The sequence below is a fragment of the Schistocerca nitens genome, chromosome 2 (assembly GCF_023898315.1).
Source record: "Schistocerca nitens isolate TAMUIC-IGC-003100 chromosome 2, iqSchNite1.1, whole genome shotgun sequence".
Classification (NCBI taxonomy): Eukaryota; Metazoa; Arthropoda; class Insecta; order Orthoptera; family Acrididae; genus Schistocerca; species Schistocerca nitens.
Genome location: NC_064615.1, coordinates 37,768,821 through 37,791,355, shown reverse-complemented (window position 1 = coordinate 37,791,355; position 22,535 = coordinate 37,768,821). Strand labels below are relative to the sequence as shown.

At 42.6% G+C, this 22,535-nt stretch overlaps 1 protein-coding gene across 1 annotated transcript in view; it reads left to right on the top strand.

Annotated features, from left to right (window-relative positions):
* LOC126235709 (uncharacterized) overlaps nucleotides 1-22,535 on the top strand; it is a 233,384-nt gene that overhangs the window by 172,072 nt on the left and 38,777 nt on the right. The window contains exon 3 of the mRNA XM_049944470.1: nucleotides 20,477-20,565. Coding sequence (XP_049800427.1) covers nucleotides 20,491-20,565 — 75 coding nt within the window. The 5' untranslated portion in view covers nucleotides 20,477-20,490. The remainder of the gene's footprint in view (nucleotides 1-20,476; nucleotides 20,566-22,535) is intronic.

The following is a 22,535-nucleotide window of genomic DNA, read 5'->3' as shown; positions in this document are numbered from 1 at the left end:
TTTGTTGGGACGCGAGTGATTCCGTACCATCTTGACACCATCTTCCTAAATAAAAAAATAGTAACAGTTTTGCCATTTCGTCGGTGAGAAATGCTAGATCGGCACTTGTCTCGCTTATTGTTGTCACCGCTAAGCGCGTTCGCGGTCTGTGAGCAATGAAGAGAAGCGAAGTTTGTTTAGTCTGCTAGTATTGGCTGTTGATATGATGTGTTGTTATTTTGTTATTTGCGTGATTTAAGCTACTGTACCCAAGATCAACGTAAAATCAGAAAAGTGCAGATACAAATGGTATAGGTGAGCATTAATTTCAGCCCAAATAAATTCTTTTGCAAAAGGGATTAATCGATTCGCACAATTTGCCTGGCCTGCAGCTCCGGTTCGTACTTCAAACCTTGCTCAATATACTGTATCATGGCAACACTAACATGTTCGAATGACTATACAAGTGGCCGCAGTGCTGTAACGATGTTTTATGTACAGAATTATATTTTTTTCACCCGCTTCTGCAGTTGTCAGCCTCTCGATTGCGATATGGAACACAATATCTGATAGTGTTTGGGGATTAGCTATTTGTCCCTCAAGAGTCCTGGATGTTCAACTCCTAGGCCTCTAGTAGACGAATGAGGTCCTAGTTGCAAGAGTAATAGTGGTTCCGGTTTCGAAAGCCAGCATCAGCGTTCGGGCAAGTGAAGTGGTATACCACTCCAACATTACAGTTCGCTCAGGCCTTACGCATCTACATCTACATCTACTACATACTCCGCAATACACCATACGGTGCGTGGCGGAGGGTACCTCGTACCACAACTAGCATCTTCTCTCCCTGTTCCACTCCCAAACAGAACGAGGGAAAAATGACTGCCTATATGCCTCTGTACGAGCCCTAATCTCTCTTATCTTATCTTTGTGGTCTTTCCGCGAAATGTAAGTTGGCGGCAGTAAAATTGTACTGCAGGCAGCCTCAAATGCTTGTTCTCTAAATTTCCTCAGTAGCGATTCACGAAAAGAACGCCTCCTTTCTTCTAGACTCTCACCCGAGTTCCTGAATCATTTCCGCAACACTCGCGTGATGATCAAACCTACCAGTAACGAATCTAGCAGCCCACCTCTGAATTGCTTCTATGTCCTCCCTCAATCCGACCTGATAGGGATCCCAAACGCTCGAGCAGTACTCAAGAATAGGTCGTATTAGTGTTTTATAAGCGGTCTCCTTCACAGATGAGCCACATCTTCCCAAAATTCTACCAACGAACCGAAGACGACTATCCGCCTTCACCACAACTGCCATTACATGCTTGTCCCACTTCATATCGCTCTGCAATGTTACGCCCAAATATTTAATCGACGTGACTGTGTCAAGCGCTACACTACTAACGGAGTATTCAAACGTTACAGGATTCTTTTTCCTATTCATCTGCATTAATTTACATTTATCTATATTTAGAGTTCGCTGCCATTCTTTACACCAATCACAAATCCTGTCCAAGTCATCTTGTATCCTCCTACAGTCACTCAACGACTACACCTTCCCGTACACCACAGCATCATCAGCAAACAGCCGCACATTGCTATCCACCCTATCCAAAAGATCATTTATGTAGATAGAAAATAACAGCGGACCTACCACACTTCCCTGGGGCACTCCAGATGATACCCTCACCTCCGATGAACACTCACCATCGAGGACAACGTACTGGATACGCAGAAGCTGAAGTAACTGCCAATAGGCAGGACAATATGCGAGATGGTCGATAATACTACGGAGTTGGAGAACAGTATTTTTCAGCGATGATTAAGGGTCGTGGCGATTGAAGCAACCGATACGGGCATCGACAGAGGCAGGTGTTCTTAATACGTGTGATGATATGGTGAACTCCTTAGCTGGTTAGTCACGTACACAAGAGCGGGACAATGCCAGAGGACATCTCCACAGCACGGTCATGATGGACGAGATAAATCACGACTCTAGAGCTCTTGCGTTGCAGCACGTAAAGCTTTAACTACAAAGAACACAGAACACAAGATTGAATTATTAAGAGATCTTCCTCATATGAAAATAAATGATAATGGTTTTGTTCAAACTTTATTTGTTGTTTGCACTAATTTTGAAGTCCTTTGAAAAATAATGAGAGCTCGAATGCCTGTGCCAGATACCAACAGTATTACACCATTTCTCATTTAATGGTCACTGCAAGAAACATAACGCTCATTTCGAATGTTGCAATAGTAGCCTTGTTGGACCTAATTCGGGGTACGTGATGGATAGTATAATGTTACTTGATGGAAACACTATTCTGGTGTCGTGAACCAATTGCGGATTATTCTATCTGTCCTGTACAGAAATTTTTTAAACACTGTAGCATGCAGCTGTTATTATTAATCCGCCGAGGGAAATCTACGTCATATTGAAGTTATGCTCAACCTCGCTAGTCGTTCTCTGATCGGCTGTTTCTGAAATCTTCCGCATTCCCGCCGATGTTACGTGCTTAGTGTACCATAAAATTCGCCGCAGTGGAAACCGCGCCTTTACTACGACACACGCTCACGTTCCTGCGCGTAGAAACACGCTCACAACGACGACTCTCGGTATGTCTGATGGCAGCGAAATCGTAGCACATTTGCCAGTTCCTAAGCCACACAAGCTGTTGCTTTCGTCTTTTGGTTTGCTTATTCTAAGTTCCGGCAAAATAAGCGCATGTTACGAGAATGAAACATTAATGATGTTCTGGCTGGAAAAATCCTCTCTCGGCTGCTGTCAGCCTCTAGTTGCTAAAAATATAACAGATTCCGCGAATTCGTCCTTAGTGCAGACTTTTCTCCTGTAGCAAATTTTTATGTCGGCTTGTTATTTCAAGATGTATACTGCAGTATTCCTTGATGTGTGGGAGGGGAACACATTTGTATACAAGCTTTTCCAGTGGCTTTATAGCTGTGGTCTCACCAGATACAGTTTAAACGAGGGCAAATTATGCACAGGAAGCGGTAGCCACTCTTATGTTAACTGTAATGGTTTATCCACGTTTTGAGGATCGGTAATGATACTCAAAAAGCAAATTTACACTTGAACTGTATTATATACGCGCTACGCATAATATTACTCAACACGCTTTGAAGTTAACAATCAGTTTTTTGCCTACATGTAATGAAAGTATGAGGTATGATGATAAAGTTCACAACGTCATGTTGAAGACACTTTCTGTTGAAAGAAGTAATATATTTACACGTTGCACCCTTTAAAATAACCTTCCTGAACTTTAATATATTTTCCCACTGGCTTTTTCCAGCTATCGAAGCGCACGCGAACTATTAAACTTCTACCCCTGGCACCATGCCTTTTTAATGCACTTTAAATTTGAAACTGTGTCCTTTCAAAAATTCTTTAACTTTTCGAACTAAAAAAAATCCATAGCGGACCAAGAGTAAACAGTGCGTCACAGTTGATTATGTAGTTGAGTACAGTTGAAATGTTTATAGGGGCGTGAAAAAGCACACAGTCAATGTTGTCAACCTTGCAATATTGCCTGCCATAGCGCCCCCAATATAATCCACCAGGGAATTTTTTTGCCATACACGGAAAATCACGGCAAGGGGAGGCGCTGTAATTATAACAACTAAATATACACAACTAAGTGCCCCGAAATAATCTTTCACACGCCGGCCGCTGGTGGCCGAGCGGTTCTGGCGCTACAGTCTAGAACCGCGCGACCGCTACGGTCGCAGGTTCGAATCCTGCCTCGGGCATGGATGTGTGTGTTGTCCTTAGGTTAGTTAGGTTTAAGTAGTTCTAAGTTCTAGGGGACTTATGACCTCAGCAGTTGAGTCCCATAGTGCTCAGAGCCATTTGAACCATTTTAATCTTTCACATCCACACTTTTTTCTCACGCACGTGCGCAAATCCACGTTTCTGCACGAGCTATAACGAGATATCAGTAGATAGCTTATACAAAGAAAACTATGAAACAACGAAGAGGGTTTTATACAGCAACCTACCTTCTAAAAGGTACATTATCTTGTAAATACTCTGTTTACTGTAGATCTGAGACTGACTGCTATCTAACTTGCATTTGAAAACGGACATCGTTTTAATATTTTACGTCATTTGGAAGTATCCAGTGACGTGTAATCAGTATTTTTTTTCTCGAGACTCTGTGTAATGTACGAAATCATTCAACAAAATGCAATCATCTCATGCTGAACATTGTCTTCTTCTAGCCCAAACTGGTAACTGTCATAACAATACTCTTTAGATCTAGTGCTGTTGGAATAATCATATATTTAATAATATATGAATAAGTAACTTTTGAAAGCATTGTGGTGTCATACACGTAATTAAGGTTTAGGTTTGTTGTTTTTTATAATTTATTAGTGCAAGCCTTGTTACACATATGTTTGAAGTAATCATAATTTGAAATGTGTACACAATCTCGACTCCATTAGAAATTTAGAACGAATAAAGCCAAAGGAGGCTCTCTATAGTACACATTTTTATCAAAGCTTGTAATGGAGTAGCTGGTCCATATGATTCTGTACTTCTGGTCATGTGCTCACTTCAACCATTATCGTGTATAGCGATAAAAATTTCCAACGCTCTGCTGCCACTGACAATGTAATTTTCCTCTTCATTCTTGTGGACGGCGCTACGTAACTGTGCCGTCGCCTGGCTTCTCAATGTCTTCAGGATGACACAAATCCCACATACGCACGAATACGGCCAAGGCCGTGCACTGGTCTCGCAAACGTTGCGTGTCTCCCGTTTCTAGTTCTGGGTCAAGAGATAGTAAACAGAAAGCGGCGTTCATTGTGAGTTTACGACCTTCAGATCCGTCACACGTAACTGCCTATTTAAAGTCCATGTAACAGTGCCATCCATCGCCGTCGTGTCTTCCCACCAGTCATACTGTGAACGACCAATTAAAATAACTGATTTATGTTGGCACTGAATTTGTCGTTACGCCGATAGCTGGTGTAAACACTAAATTGCTTTTCTTATGCGAGCTCTTTTAGATGGAACCTGTACGCTCTTGCCATCCTCCTACGCATCAGCTGACTTGACCAGGCAGTTATAAAAAAACTACAGATTAATATCGTGGTATAGTTTCACATTTTTCATTTACAAAGTACGCAGCCACTTTCATAGTAACTTTCTGTAAAACTTAGTGATGTGTACTGAAAAAGAAAAAGCAACCTATATTTTATTTCGTAATATTTAAGTATTTTCATGGAATTTGCGTTGCATTTAATGTACATTTACAGTGCGCACATACTGTAAAGGACGTAATAAGAGAGGCACATAAGCAACAAATTAATATTCCTAAATAAAATCCAGATGTTATCGTTTGAACATCAAAAAATTTGCTGGGCCAACCATGATTATAAAAAGTTTTCCTGCTCACAAACGTTTCGGGTGACAATTATGATTTTCAATGGTGTTTTTCTTATGACATTCTGCTGACTGAACTGCGATGCTTGCTGAGTGCTTGTCGTCATGGTGTAGGCTAACACAACTGCCAATGAGATATTTTTTCTCGGAATACGACATGTTCAAGACAGATTAAACGAATGAAATTCGTGGCTGCCAGTAGCCACTACATTTATCTTGTAAACGAAACCTCTGTTTTTTTACAGTCGTGGGCTTTCAACATCGATCTTATAATGGATGCAACAGTACATACAAATGGCTGTCACAGAACACACGAAGTAATTATATGAAAGCACATTGTACAATACAACTGACACATTACGAAACATGTCAAGAGTAGTTTATGGTGCCGTTAGTAATTTTCGTGAAAAACAGACAACTATATACACTCCTGGAAATTGAAATAAGAACACCGTGAATTCATTGTCCCAGGAAGGGGAAACTTTATTGACACATTCCTGGGGTCAGATACATCACATGATCACACCGACAGAACCACAGGCACATAGACACAGGCAACAGAGCATGCACAATGTCGGCACTACTACAGTGTATATCCACCTTTCGCAGCAATACAGGCTGCTATTCTCCCATGGAGACGATCGTAGAGATGGTGGATGTAGTCCTGTGAAACGGCTTGCCATGCCATTTCCACCTGGCGCCTCAGTTGGACCAGCGTTCGTGCTGGACGTGCAGACCGCGTGAGACGACGCTTCATCCAGTCCCAAACATGCTCAATGGGGGACAGATCCGGAGATCTTGCTGGCCAGGGTAGTTGACTTACACATTCTAGAGCACGTTGGGTGGCACGGGATACATGCGGACGTGCATTGTCCTGTTGGAACAGCAAGTTCCCTTGCCGGTCTAGGAATGGTAGAACGATGGGTTCGATGACGGTTTGGATGTACCGTGCACTATTCAGTGTCCCCTCGACGATCACCAGTGGTGTACGGCCAGTGTAGAAGTTCGCTCCCCACACCATGATGCCGGGTGTTGGCCCTGTGTGCCTCGGTCGTATGCAGTCCTGATTGTGGCGCTCACCTGCACGGCGCCAAACACGCATACGACCATCATTGGCACCAAGGCAGAAGCGACTCTCATCGCTGAAGACGACACGTCTCCATTCGTCCCTCCATTCACGCCTGTCGCGACACCACTGGAGGCGGGCTGCACGATGTTGGGGCGTGAGCGGAAGACGGCCTAACGGTGTGCGGGACCGTAGCCCAGCTTCATGGAGACGGTTGCGAATGGTCCTCGCCGATACCCCAGGAGCAACAGTGTCCCTAATTTGCTGGGAAGTGGCGGTGCGGTCCCCTACGGCACTGCGTAGGATCCTACGGTCTTGGCGTGCATCCGTGCGTCGCTGCGGTCCGGTCCCAGGTCGACGGGCACGTGCACCTTCCGCCGACCACTGGCGACAACATCGATGTACTGTGGAGACCTCACGCCCCACGTGTTGAGCAATTCGGCGGTACGTCCACCCGGCCTCCCGCATGCCCACTGTACGCCCTCGCTCAAAGTCCGTCAACTGCACATACGGTTCACGTCCACGCTGTCGCGGGATGCTACCAGTGTTAAAGACTGCGATGGAGCTCCGTATGCCACGGCAAACTGGCTGACACTGACGAGTGACGGCGGCGGTGCACAAATGCTGCGCAGCTAGCGCCATTCGACGGCCAACACCGCGGTTCCTGGTGTGACCGCTGTGCCGTGCGTGTGATCATTGCTTGTACAGCCCTCTCGCAGTGTCCGGAGCAAGTATGGTGGGTCTGACACACCGGTGTCAATGTGTTCTTTTTTCCATTTCCAGGAGTGTATAACCAGTAATGTCAGTAATATGACGTCTTTTTTTAAGATGTTGTCTACAGTATTCATGCTTTTTTACAATATAGATACATTATTTGTTACTCTGGAGACCTGACTGCCGTTTTTGTCTAAATAAAGCTTACTTTCGCTCCATCACAATTGTAATGTAACAGAATGGAATACAGTGGCTGCGGAAGAAGGTGTAACAGGAGTTCAACAATAGCTTGTCAGTTATACAGCTAACTTTATTTCGAAAATCGCTGACTCGTGTTTGCCGTAAATAGTTAGTGTGATTTTCCCTCATTAAGTTCGAATAGCAAGCCATTTAGATGAAATGTTATCATTCATTTGATTGAATGTAAGAAGCAGTAATAACTATAGAACATTTAATATGTATTCAGTTCTTTCTCATGGAGATGTTGTCAGTGATTTCTTAATTAGACCTGATGTTTTACTGTGCAATGCATGGAGCGTCCGAATTTTATTTTCTCGTCATCTTCTTCATGCTTACACTTACAATGTGTATAACAGAAACACCAACAAGCTTAGCATGATGCGCACGACGACAAACTGGTTACATACCAAGAAGGTAACTTGTATATTTTGGGTCCTGTAGACTGTCGAATTTGAAAGCGGTAACATTAACGTTTCTTTGGATTATGTTTGGTATCCTAATTAGTTATGCAAACCGTTTGCTATTTTTGTAAGGTGGCTGCATGGAATGCACCTAATTACTTTCCTGTAAATGGCATACTCCTTTATACTAGTCGTAACTGGATAACTGTGTGGTGTACCAGTCGAATACGTTGAGGACAGCAACAATGTGCCTAAGGTTTTCCAGGAAACGCTTTGCATTACTCAACCACTTCGGCGTATTTGAGCCTCTGCCAGCTGTAAATCTTGATAGTGTCATTTCACAGAGTATAGATTTACATAATGTAACATCGGTGAACCTGCCGCTCGTCCCATAAAAAAACTGGACAGTCTCCATTTTTTGCTTGTGTGCACCGCATTCCCAGAAGTTTTAATGGGATGCGAATAGGTAATTCCCGAATTTTCTTGACGCGGTAATCCTAAATTAAAAACGGAAGTATTTTTGCCATTTCTTGTTATGGCAAGTCTTGGATAGGCTCATACCTCACTTATTGTTGGAACTGTTCAGCGAGTTCTGTGAACAACGAAGGCGGACGAAGTATGTGATCTGAGTCTTTCCCGGCGTATATGCTGGTTCCAAAGTTATAGGGTGTACTGACGGAGCCAGTCAGTGAAGGTTCACGATATTTTGGCGAATAACTGTTCCGCCATCATCAGGTGGTGTTGATGGAATGATGTGTTACCACGCAGCAGACACATCTTAAATTGGAACGCCATGAGGCACCCACTGTCACCACAAAGCAACAGTTTGTAACTAAAAGAATAATGTATAATGACAACATAAATAGACTAAACTGGATGCTAACACAAATAAAATGGTTTGAAAATAATAGCTTTTCATATGATAACTTTGCTGCTGACTTCTATTACTGCTTTGATACCACATGCCCAGTTGTAATCACAAAAATGAAACAAACAAAAAATATAAACAAAAATATTTGGGTAAATAGTAATGTCACTGAAGCGAGGGAAAAATTAAAACTACTCCACAGTGCAATGCTGAATAATAGAGAGATTCCTGAGCTAAAGGAAGCCTTCAAAATACACTCCTGGAAATGGAAAAAAGAACACATTGACACCGTGTGTCAGACCCACCATACTTGCTCCGGACACTGCGAGAGGGCTGTACAAGCAATGATCACACGCACGGCACAGCGGTCACACCAGGAACCGCGGTGTTGGCCGTCGAATGGCGCTAGCTGCGCAGCATTTGTGCACCGCCGCCGTCACTCGTCAGTGTCAGCCAGTTTGCCGTGGCATACGGAGCTCCATCGCAGTCTTTAACACTGGTAGCATGCCGCGACAGCGTGGACGTGAACCGTATGTGCAGTTGATGGACTTTGAGCGAGGGCGTATAGTGGGCATGCGGGAGGCCGGGTGGACGTACCGCCGAATTGCTCAACACGTGGGGCGTGAGGTCTCCACAGTACATCGATGTTGTCGCCAGTGGTCGGCGGAAGGTGCACGTGCCCGTCGACCTGGGACCGGACCGCAGCGACGCACGGATGCACGCCAAGACCGTAGGATCCTACGTAGTGCCGTAGGGGACCGCACCGCCACTTCCCAGCAAATTAGGGACACTGTTGCTCCTGGGGTATCGGCGAGGACCATTCGCAACCGTCTCCATGAAGCTGGGCTACGGTCCCGCACACCGTTAGGCCGTCTTCCGCTCACGCCCCAACATCGTGCAGCCCGCCTCCAGTGGTGTCGCGACAGGCGTGAATGGAGGGACGAATGGAGACGTGTTGTCTTCATCGATGAGAGTCGCTTCTGCCTTGGTGCCAATGATGGTCGTATGCGTGTTTGGCGCCGTGCAGGTGAGCGCCACAATCAGGACTGCATACGACCGAGGCACACAGGGCCAACACCCGGCATCATGGTGTGGGGAGCGATCTCCTACACTGGCCGTACACCACTGGTGATCGTCGAGGGGACACTGAATAGTGCACGGTACATCCAAACCGTCATCGAACCCATCGTTCTACCATTCCTAGACCGGCAAGGGAACTTGCTGTTCCAACAGGACAATGCACGTCCGCATGTATCCCGTGCCACCCAACGTGCTCTAGAAGGTGTAAGTCAACTACCCTGGCCAGCACGATCTCCGGATCTGTCCCCCATTGAGCATGTTTGGGACTGGATGAAGCGTCGTCTCACGCGGTCTGCACGTCCAGCACGAACGCTGGTCCAACTGAGGCGCCAGGTGGAAATGGCATGGCAAGCCGTTCCACATGACTACATCCAGCATCTCTACGATCGTCTCCATGGGAGAATAGCAGCCTGCATTGCTGCGAAAGGTGGATATACAGTGTACTAGTGCCGACATTGTGCATGCTCTGTTGCCTGTGTCTATGTGCCTGTGGTTCTGTCAGTGTGATCATGTGATGTATCTGACCCCAGGAATGTGTCATTAAAGTTTCCCCTTCCTGGGACAATGAATTCACGGTGTTCTTATTTCAATTTCCAGGAGTGTATATCAAGCACACTATAAGGACTTACTTACACAGACCAGGAGCAACTATGTTGCAAATAAGCTTCAAAACTCACACAACATAACTACTGGCATCTGGGCAGTCATAAACAGTTTTAGAACCGGCAATGACAAATCCTGTATGGACTTTACTATGAACCACAATGGCATGCTCATAAAAGATCAACTGGAAATTGCAAATATTTTTAATGAATATTTTTCTTCCGTAGGGGAAACCATAAATGACAAACATAAAAACATGCACTATAGTTTTAAAGGTAATACATGTGACCATAGTATATATCTAGCCCCCACAAACTGTGCAGAAATAATGGGCATCATTAGCTCTCTAAAACCCTCTAATTCAGCTGAGCATGATGGCCTAAATACTAATGTTTTAAAAGCCTGTAGCCAAAATGTGTCTGTACTTCTGTCTGCAGCAGTCAACAATATAATAGAATCAGGCACCTTTCCAGACAGACTCAAAATAGCACAGGTAACACCCATTTTTAAGAAAGGTGACAACAACAAAATAGAAAACTACAGACCAGTCTCAATCCTTCCTATCTTTTCCAAAATAGTTGAGAAAGTTATATACAACAGGATTATAAACCTTCTTAACAAACATAACCTGATGTTCGAAAATCAAAATGGATTCGTAAAAGGTAAATCAACTAGCATTGCAGCTACTCAACTAATTGAAGAGGTGTTACGGGGTATCGAAAGCAAGGAACATGTGGCAGGTGTATACCTAGACCTGGAAAAAGCCTTTGATTGTGTGAATGTTGACACCCTATTAGACAAGCTATGGAACATGGGCATTAGAGGTGCTGCTTATGACCTAATAAAGTGTTATATGAGCAATAGAAAGCAGTTTGTTCTACTTAAAACGGAAAGTGGTGTCTACAAATCAGAGATCACTTGCATAAAATATGGGGTGCCCCAGGGCTCGGTATTGGGCCCCCTTCTGTTCTTGATCTATGTAAATGATATTAAATACTGTACTATAAATACCAAAATTGTTCTGTATGCCGATGACATGTCCTTTATTAAAAAAGTATTGCATTTCAGAAAGCTGAGTGCATCAAAAAATAATTATTGGAAATCATTTCTATTGAAAATGAAAGTTCTAATTTAACATCTAAAAATGTGATGTCAGTTCTGCATACTCATACCTAGAATCAAAATTTGTGTCTTTATTTGCTAACAATATGTACACTTCGTTTTGTGGAGTAAACAGAAGAGGCAGAGAAAATGTTTCTGCAAAATTACAGGAGAGCTTTGGTAGGAATTGTCGTACAGATGTGAGTTGCATGGTAAATATTGTCCACAACAATGTGGAAACAGCCGTTGGGGAGCTGCCAGTTGATATAGAGAATATCATCTCTAAAATTACAAGTAATTTTTTTATACTGTAAAGTGAAAAGACGCAAAGAGTTGTGTGATTTTGTGAACGTCAGTTACTAGGATACAGTAGTACGAAGTGGTTGGTGTTACTTCCTGCTCTTGAAAGAATTTTGAATTTAAATCTTGCTCTAAAATAAGTTTTCCTCTCTGAATCAAGTTGTCCATTTTGAAATCAGGTTTCAACAATGAGAACTCTGAATTATGGTTGGGATTTGTGGTTTACTCATATCCAGATCGGTCTTCTTGAAACAAGCTTTCAAAAAATCGAAAAGCAGAATTCCTGCCTTGCAAAGACAATATCTTGTTATGAACTACTCTTAACAAAGATGAAAATCAGGGTACAAAATAATTTTAAGAGTTTTAAGATCAAGTATATGTCAAAGAAATCGTATGGCTGCTTAAACTGCTTGCACTTCATTTTATTCCTGTGTCCATTCAGTCTATAATGTAGTACTTGAATATTTGGTTTCATGGGGAAGAAATTTTCAGATTATAATTCACTTTGTTCAACCAGTTTGAAAATGGATGTACGATGGAGTAATATAGAATCAACTGTACCACTGATTCAGATAGTAAGCTGTGTCGAAATGTATAGTGTGGAAATATTCGATGAATATTGTATTGTCAAAAAGATTGTAGCTGAAAAATTAAATTATTGGGGCGATTCAAGGAAGAAGTGCATAATAGATGGGATGGAATATTTAAAATGTTAAACAAAATTTATCTACATACATGACTTCTGCTTTTGGGAAGCGTGTATCATAAGTGAAGTGGCAGGGGGCATGGGGGAACCCCCATGTCCCCTGCATGGCTCCTCACCCCCTCAACCTCCAGTGAGGGTTGGGCGTGCGTCCTCCAATCCCAACAACCCTTCCCCCCTCCCCAGTATAAGCCAGCTTATTAGATAACACACTGTAACTGACAGCAAGGATGTACTCCAGGAAGGAAGGAGGAGGGTAGCTGCCCCCCCCCCCCCAAAAAAAAAAAATGATCCACGGACAGAACAGTACTTAGTCACTTTTGATAGTGTGGATGTGAGATGAATTGACTGTTAATTATTTAGGCAAAGATGTAAACAAGTGCTGTCATTTTAAACATGGAAGGAAACTGTCAAAAGTAAATATCTAATGAATAATATATGTCTTCTGGTTTTGAATTTTCCCTACTGTTGTGAAAGAATATTCTGTAAGTGTCTGACCTATTCTGCAGTAGTGCCATTGAAAAATTTTCATTCACTGTAATGCACTCCTTTTCCCGTATGCATCGTCAGGCTTTCTCTCTCCTCTACCAGTAAGGAAGACTTAGAATAACTGTCAAATCCAATGGAACGTCCTTTTCACCCAGAAAATGGGTTAATAATACACAGAACAAAGATTAAAGCTATGAAAAGTAATAGAAGAGGAAGTACCTAACTGCATAACAATAAGATTGTGTAAAAATTATTAAATAATTGAAATAGTTATAACAAGCACTTGCTCTTTTTCTAGCAATAGTACACACATTCACACACACAACCACATAGACACCCAAACACACACTCCCTCAGCTTTAGCCTGCAGCAACTGTAAATACAGGTTTGCTATGGAAATGGGAGTGAGCTTCTGGGTGTCTGTGTGGTTAGGTGTGTGTACTACTGGAGATTGTGTATATTTACTATTGCTGGAAAAAGAGTTAGGGCTCAAAAGTTAGTGTGAATGCTGTTTTCTATTGTATGTTGCTGTGATCTATGCATAGATCCACTACGATGAGTGGTTGCCTTTCCCCTATTTTACATATTGCTCCATCCAGGAATTACCATTATTGTTCTGAACTAATTCTGATAACCAAGTGACATGATTATACAAAATGGTCAAAGCAAAAGACACACCACAATGAGAATGGCACAGGCAAAAAAAGATTGCAACAATAACTCTGCTGCTATGAAACTATAACATGGAATTAAGGAAGACATTTCTGAAAGAGGACATCTAGAGCATCGCATGACAGTAATATGGCCCTTGCAAAACAGAAAAGAAACTGAAAGTATTTGAAAGGAGTAATGTAAAAATTTGAGTCCCTTGTGAGAGTATGAAATGGAGAGATACGAACAGAATCCTTGAGCAGAGGATAGAAACTGTAAGTACAGCAGTTGCTACAACATTCAGAAACAGTTTGACACAGGAATATCCAGCAGAGAGTAAAAACTGTAGATATAAGCAAACAGTACTCTACAGGGTGTTTCAAACAGAATGATGTGAATTTGGGCGATAATAATTATGAAATATGGGACGTGCCTACAAGTAAATGTGTGTTGTTTGAATGGGCATGGCATAGTTTCAGAAAATTGCCGTTAGATGTCAGTCAGTGCATCTTCTTAGTTTGCACTCAGTCAAAAATAAGGTGGTATCTGCTCAACAGAAGGCATCTTGTATGCTGCAGTTTGCAAAGAGTGAGTCAGTGTTTCGGTCCAGCATGCTTTTTGTTGGTATTTTGGCATAAATTTTCCTACTCCCAAAAACATTTGTCACTGGTATCACCAATTTGAACAGACAGGACACTTGTGCAAAGGTAAGACTTCTGTTCAATGTTGTGATGTGATGGAAATAATTCAGCAAACATTTGAGCAGAGTCTACGGAAGTCTACTTACTGCACAACCAGAGAACTGGCAGTGCCTCATATGACTGCTTGCAAGTGTTAAGCGTGTGTGTATAAGCCGTGCGGACTTCAATAAATGCTAGATCTTGGAGTTGGTGAAAAAGCGAAATGGATTGACTTCAGTTCATGGCCATGCAGACTTCAATTAATGCAAGATCTTGGAGTTGGTGAAAAAATGAAATGGAATTTCAGTTCATGGTTAAGTTTCAGTGATGAAGCAACATTTCATGTTAGTGATAAACAACATAACATGTGCATATGGGGATTCCAGAACCATCATGACATTATTGATCATGAAAGAGAATCACCTAAAATGAACATTTTTGTGCCATGTCTCGTGAGAAAGTGTATGGTCTCCACTTTTTTGAGAAAAAAAAAGTGACTGGAATGAGCCTTCTTCACATGCTACAGTATTGTTTTTTTCCACAACTTCAGGAGGACTCTGATGACTTCATTTTCCAGAAGGATGGAACTCCACCACACCAGCACAACATACGTCAGTTTCTCAATGACGCTCTACTTCAATGCTGGATAGTATGCACGGGACCCTGGGACAGTGCCCTGCGTTCTTGGCCTCCAGGGTCACCAGACAACCCCAAATGATTTTTTCTTGTTGGCATATGTGAAGGAAAGTGTATTCATCTCTGCTTTACCTTGTGACATGCAAGATGTGAAGAACAGAATAACAGCCGCCATAACTTCTGTAAAAGCAGATACACTGTGTAAAATTTATTACGAATTTAGCTATCATCTAGACATTGTTTATGCTACTGCTGGTAAATGCATAGAGCATTTGTAATAGCATAGCTAAAACTTTAAGAATTTGTTAGTATTTTGCAATTCATCCCATGTTTGTAATATATTTTCTCAATAAATATCGAGCTCTCAAATCATTCATTCTTCCTGAAACACCCCGTATTTTAAACAGAATATTGAAGATGCTGTATGTAGGCCTAATAGGTATGCTTAGGTGAAAGGAATAAGACAAGGGAGTTAGAGATGGGGCTATCATCAAATCATTTGTAAACTGATGACACACGGCAACACACACACACACACACACACACATCAGGAGTCTTTACTAAGAGTGTGCAGGAAGCAACATGAATGTAAAAAATTACTTACTGTACAACTGAAGGTAAAAAGAAAGAATTTTAATTTTTATAGATGCTTAACTGTTGCCAGATGCTAATAACATATGCACACATTAGAAGAGTTTGAATGTCTCAAACTGCATTATATGTGAAGTGTAAAATTTTCACAGCATTTTGATTGTTCCTGAAACTTTCGGGCAAAGTTAGCTGCCACAATATTCTGATCCTAAGTATTCTGGTCATTTTCAGGTGCTTACTGGCAAAAATGTACAGAGCTCTCCTAAAGACCCCACCACTGCATGCATGATGTACCCATTTTTCAAAGCCCATGCATTGCTTCAGCACATGCATCCTTTCTACTACAAGCCTGTGCTCTGCTTCATGTGCACCGCCACCCCCCTCCCTGGTCCCCCCTTGTGAGCAGATCGATCGCCTTTACGTGATAAAATAAGAGAATCACAGAATGACACTACCTATTTTTCCAAGATAGTATTACATGCAGTATCTAACTGGAAACTGCCATCCCAATTGATAAGGGCCACAGACAGTCACATTTCCACTGAATCCTTGATAATGTAGATCCATAACTTTGAAGTAAGGAGGACAATTTTTGTTTCATTGTGTTTCTTTGAATGGTCACTAGAAATACACTCCTGGAAATGGAAAAAAGAACACATTGACACCGGTGTGTCAGACCCACCATACTTGCTCCGGACACTGCGAGAGGGCTGTACAAGCAATGATCACACGCACGGCACAGCGGACACACCAGGAACCGCGGTGTTGGCCGTCGAATGGCGCTAGCTGCGCAGCATTTGTGCACCGCCGCCGTCAGTGTCAGCCAGTTTGCCATGGCATACGGAGCTCCATCGCAGTCTTTAACACTGGTAGCATGCCGCGACAGCGTGGACGTGAACCGTATGTGCAGTTGACGGACTTTGAGCGAGGGCGTACAGTGGGCATGCGGGAGGCCGGGTGGACGTACCGCCGAATTGCTCAACACGTGGGGCGTGAGGTCTCCACAGTACATCGATGTTGTCGCCAGTGGTCGGCGGAAGGTGCACGTGCCCGTCGACCTGGGACCGGACCGCAGCGACGCACGGATGCACGCCAAGACCGTAGGATCCTACGCAGTGCCGTAGGGGACCGCACCGCCACTTCCCAGCAAATTAGGGACACTGTTGCTCCTGGGGTATCGGCGAGGACCATTCGCAACCGTCTCCATGAAGCTGGGCTACGGTCCCGCACACCGTTAGGCCGTCTTCCGCTCACGCCCCAACATCGTGCAGCCCGCCTCCAGTGGTGTCGCGACAGGCGTGAATGGAGGGACGAATGGAGACGTGTCGTCTTCAGCGATGAGAGTCGCTTCTGCCTTGGTGCCAATGATGGTCGTATGCGTGTTTGGCGCCGTGCAGGTGAGCGCCACAATCAGGACTGCATACGACCGAGGCACACAGGGCCAACACCCGGCATCATGGTGTGGGGAGCGATCTCCTACACTGGCCGTACACCACTGGTGATCGTCGAGGGGACACTGAATAGTGCACGGTACATCCAAACCGTCATCGAACCCATCGTTCTACCATTCCTAGACCGGCAAGGGAACTTGCTGTTCCAACAGGACAATGCACGTCCGCATGTATCCCGTGCCACCCAACGTGCTCTAGAAGGTGTAAGTCAACTACCCTGGCCAGCAAGATCTCCGGATCTGTCCCCCATTGAGCATGTTTGGGACTGGATGAAGCGTCGTCTCACGCGGTCTGCACGTCCAGCACGAACGCTGGTCCAACTGAGGGGCCAGGTGGAAATGGCATGGCAAGCCGTTCCACAGGACTACATCCAGCATCTCTACGATCGTCTCCATGGGAGAATAGCAGCCTGCATTGCTGCGAAAGGTGGATATACACTGTACTAGTGCTGACATTGTGCATGCTCTGTTGCCTGTGTCTATGTGCCTGTGGTTCTGTCAGTGTGATCATGTGATGTATCTGACCCCAGGAATGTGTCAATAAAGTTTCCCCTTCCTGGGACAATGAATTCACGGTGTTCTTATTTCAATTTCCAGGAGTGTAGAATGTTCGACAGTGGTGGATTTGTCAGCTTTTAGGAGATGAGTAGGCTGCTGATATTCCATGAGGCACCCATGAACAGTGCATATTATTTTCCCTACATAGGATATGCTGCACTAACACAGAAATCTGTAAGCAACTGCCTCATGAAGCACCAAGGAACCTTTAATCAGTTCTGAAAATGCCAAGGTTTTTGATTGAGCATGAAAAATCACTTTATTCTTTGGTTTTCTTACTGTGTATTTCCACAGAAACAGTTGCAATATATGGCAGGTGAACTATCATCTTGAAGGCCTCATCCTTGTTCTCCTGTTTATATGTTTTTATTGGTTTGTGGCCACTTAGACAAACATAAAATTTCCAGGAATATAGTTTGAAGGTGTTCCAATTATGTGATATGGGGTTAGTGAATCAAGAACATCAGAGTGCCTGCTGCTTGAGACAGGTGGTGGCACCTAGTAGCTCCTATGTACAGGTGTGTGTGAGTGAGCTTTTGAAATATAAAACGTCCAAGTGTGCTTGCTCTCATATTGCCCTAAGATTTCTCTGTCTCTGTGAAAAAAATTCATGCTTTCGTGTGTAGAGTTAAGATGCTAATGGAACTCTCAGGGATCACCCAAACAATAAGGCCAAAATATAGAAGTACCATTAACTTGTCATCAAAATATTGTTGATTTTAAAGTCATATGGAATCCACTAAGAGAAAAACTCCATGCTCTGTTTAGCTGTCATTTTTCTGTGATTTTCCTGTTGAAGATGATCACTCTGATATCAGTGATGCAAAAATTCACCAAATTTTGTACATTTATTATTGGAGCTATGAGGATTCAATGGTACTTTTCATGTACTTTTTACTATTAATCTCATTTTGTACTTGTCAGTCAGCAGAATCTGCAAGACCCCAGGTAAACAGTTTAATTATATCTCTATCAGCAACCATATGCTTTTGCTGAAATAACAGCTACAGTTTTGTTGTTGAACCTTGTGAGCACAGATATTTATACTGTCCACTTCCTATGTCCGCTTACACTTCATTAGTGAAATCCAACACATTCACTCTACAATACTCCTCACAACACTCACGTTGCAGGAGCTTCATAATTCTTATTCCTGCCTTGGAAGTGGCAAAGAAAAAGGGCATGAAGAGCAATGCAACATATAACTGAAATTTACCATGGAAATGTACCGTGGTATAGGGTGCGGTAGCATTCATAGTAGGATATTTAAAATACGCCATCAGATAGAAACTGTAATTTATTTATTACCTCTTATGTCAATTAATAGTTAAAGGTATGCCATTTACTAATGTGTAAGTCATTGTCCATTGTGTGGATTACTTTTTGCATATGACTCCTGTCAAATGATTCCCCTCCGCACAACAATCATCTAGGCAGCGTTGGAAGCTTTCTATAACTCAGAGTAATGTATTCCATGGGACACTGGTGACAGCAGTTCTGATGTGATCCATCAACTCAGGAAAGGTGGCACTATGTGTTTGGAACACTTATTGCTTCCAGCAGCCCCAAAGGATAAAGTCTGCACACGAAAGGTCAGGTGAGCGAGGCAGCCAGGAAATGTCACCAAAATGGGAAATTAGTCTACTGGGAAATGACGCAAGAAATCCATGCGAATTCTGACTGTACGCGAGGTCGCTCCACCTTGTTGAAACCATAATTGTTTCACATCCACATCGACCATACCTAATTGGGGAAGAACGAAGTCTTGCAGCATCTTTAGGTAGCATTCACTGGTATCAGTTACAACCACACAACTGTCATCCTCAAAGAAGTAAGGGCCCATAATCCCAAAGGAAGTAACTCCACACCACACTGTGACTTGAGAACTGTGCAAGGGCTTGATGTGCAGTTCTTATGGGTTTACATCACTTCAATAACACATGTTCTGTTGATTCACTGAACCATATAACTCGAAATGAGTTTCATCTGGCATCAGGATGGTATGCAAAATTTGTGGATTTTGGCGAAGGAGATCACGCATGGCTAAGCAGAATGTTTCGGGTGAAACCCAATCGCGAGGACTAATTTTCTGAACAATCTGCAGCTTATATGGGTGAAAAGGGAGATCTTTGTGCAATATCCTCCTGAATGAGCAATTGGACATATGCACAATTTGCGCGTGACGATTTGCAGATCTTTTTGGGCTACGCAGTAGTGCAGCATGAACATTTTCCATGGCTTCTGGTGTCTGCAGAGTTCTTTCTCTTCTTCCTGGTTTGCCACTGCAAACAGAACCTGTTGTTTGAAATGCACATACCCACCTCACAATGGTCCATCCATCTGGAACTTTCCCATGATGTCCCAAGTTGAAATGTTGCCAAAATAGCTGCTGGGTAGCAATAACAGAGTTTTTATTCTTGAAATAACTTTCAGCAGCAAAGGCAAGATGCTGTGCACTCCACCACTCCACATCAATGTCACACTCAAAATGGCAGCTCATTAGTACACAAATGCGGCACGAGCTGGCATGCATTCCTGCAGTATGTCATTGTACTACACAAGTCAAATTATGCTATGAATGCTGCCACACCCTGTATTACCAACATTGCCCTTGAGATTCATTTCACAAATTATGACAAGATTGTTTATTACATTGCTAAGAGGTCTTATGTAATTTCTGTTCATTAAATAAGACTTAAGTAGTAAGACCACATCAGGAAGTTACAACTTATCATTTGTGTGTTAAACTTACTTAATTTATTAACTTTCAGTGTATTTAAAATTCTTTTATTAGACAGTGGGTATAGAAACAGAGTAATTTGTATTCTATCCATTAATCACTATAATTTGTGATTGTTATTATTTTAGTATATGTCGGGTACCTTGCACAGAAGTTTCTCATTTTCAGCCCTTATCTGAATTGTTCAGTCTCATACATTATTTGTTTGTGTTGATTTTGTTCCAGATACTACAGGAAAAATGCCAATCCTAGACAGATGCTGCTTTTGTGGCTCCCTTAAGTGGGGAACCATCATCACAGGGCTACTTGGCATCGTAAGTGACTTCTTCTTTTTATTATTTTTCACTGTATGATAAGGAAGAATGATTTTAAGAACAATATGGTGCTCTGCTCTTGTTAACCATCTACTTTTTGTTGTCAGTTTGATTAAAAACTGCAGATGGATATTTCATTACAAATCCTAAAGCACCCTAAGAAATGGTACTAAAAGTCAAACATATTTCTATAAAATTAAATCAATAACTTTGAATTTTGCATTACTACCAATTTCAGTACCTCATGTTAACCAAAGCAGTGATTTTTATTTGTACTGTACTGCCATCTTCAGTTCTTTGTGCATAGTTAACATTATGGTACAGGTTGCTTCATAAAACTACCACTATAAATTTAGCATGTAATACACAGTCTCATTTGCACATTAAAATTTAATAAGGGCTGCTTTTAGATGTCAGTAATACATTTTCAAGTTTCCTCCAACAAAACAAAATGTAAGTTTACTGATATTAATGTTCAAATGCAAAGCTACTTACATAATCAAACTGTCAGAATGCTTACAAAAGGGGAACATGACAGTGTATCATTGACATCAGGTCCCAGTCACCAATGAATTTTAATGTGCAAGTGAGACTACATATTACTTTACTATAATCTAATCACCCAATGCTGTTGTGTGTAACCATGGCAAATATTCACTGAGACACAGAAATTCAGGGTTCAGTGTAACTCAAGCATGCCGCAGTGGTAACATTGGTTCCCATCAGACCACATAAGTTAAGTGCTGTCGGCTTGACTAGCACTTGGATGGATGGGCATTCAGGTCTGCCAAGTGCTGTTGGCTGGTGAGGTTCACTCAACCCTTGTGAGGCCAATAGAGAAGCTGCTTGATTGAGAAGTAGCAGCTCTGGTCACAAAAACTGACAATGGCTGGGAGAGCAGTGTGCTGACGACATGCCCCTTCATATTAACATCCAGTGACACCTATTAACTCAAGATGACTCAGTGGTCAGTCGATGCCATTGGGCCTTCCAGAGACTGTTTGGATGGAATTTAATTTTGTAATTCAAGCATGATGGAAAAAAGTTTATCAGAACCAGTCATGATGGTACAAATTGTGTATACGGTCTGCACAATGTAACTTTCAATATAACTCATTGTTGTTGCACATGTGTTGGGAGAAAAGCTGAACTGTGTGCCAGAGATGCATATTTTTCTAATGTGCTGTTTTTCCAGTGCATTGATAAGTGCAAGAAACATGACTTTTTTGTTAGGAGCAATCTACGAGGGCCGTTCAGAAAGTAACCTCCGGTTGATTTAAAAAAATACACCAAGTTAAATAAAAATATTTTAATATATACATCTTACAACTACATCTTTGCACTATTTTTCTACATAGTCTCCATAGCGATTGAGGCACTTATCGTATCTCTTCACAAGCTTTGAAATTCCTTCTGCATAAAAATCACCCGCTTGTGCCTGGAGCCAGCTTGTGACAGCATCTTTGAGCTCTTCGTCGTCATCAAACCGCTGTGACCCGAGCCATTTCTTTAAATGCATGAAGAGGTGATAATCACTTGGCGCCAGGTCTGGGCTGTAAGGTGGATGGTTGATAACGTCCCACTTGAAGGACTCAAGAAGGGCCATTGTTCTGCGAGCAGAGTGAGGACAGGCGTTATCGTGCAAAAAAACGATACCGGAAGTCGGCATACCACGGCGTTTGTTCTGTATAGCCCGTCGTAACTTTTTTATTGTTTCACAGTACACGTCTTGATTAATGGTCATACCACGTTCCATGAATTCAACCAACAACATCCCTTTGGCATCCCAAAACACCATTGCCATCAGTTTTCTGGCAGAAAAATCTTGCGAGGCTTTTCTTGGTTTGGTAGGCGAATTTGAATGTGCCCACATCTTTGATTGTTCTTTTGTCTCAGGGTTCACGTACTTAATCCAGGTTTCGTCACCGGTCACGATTCTGTTTAACAATGGTTCTCCTTCGTCCTCATAA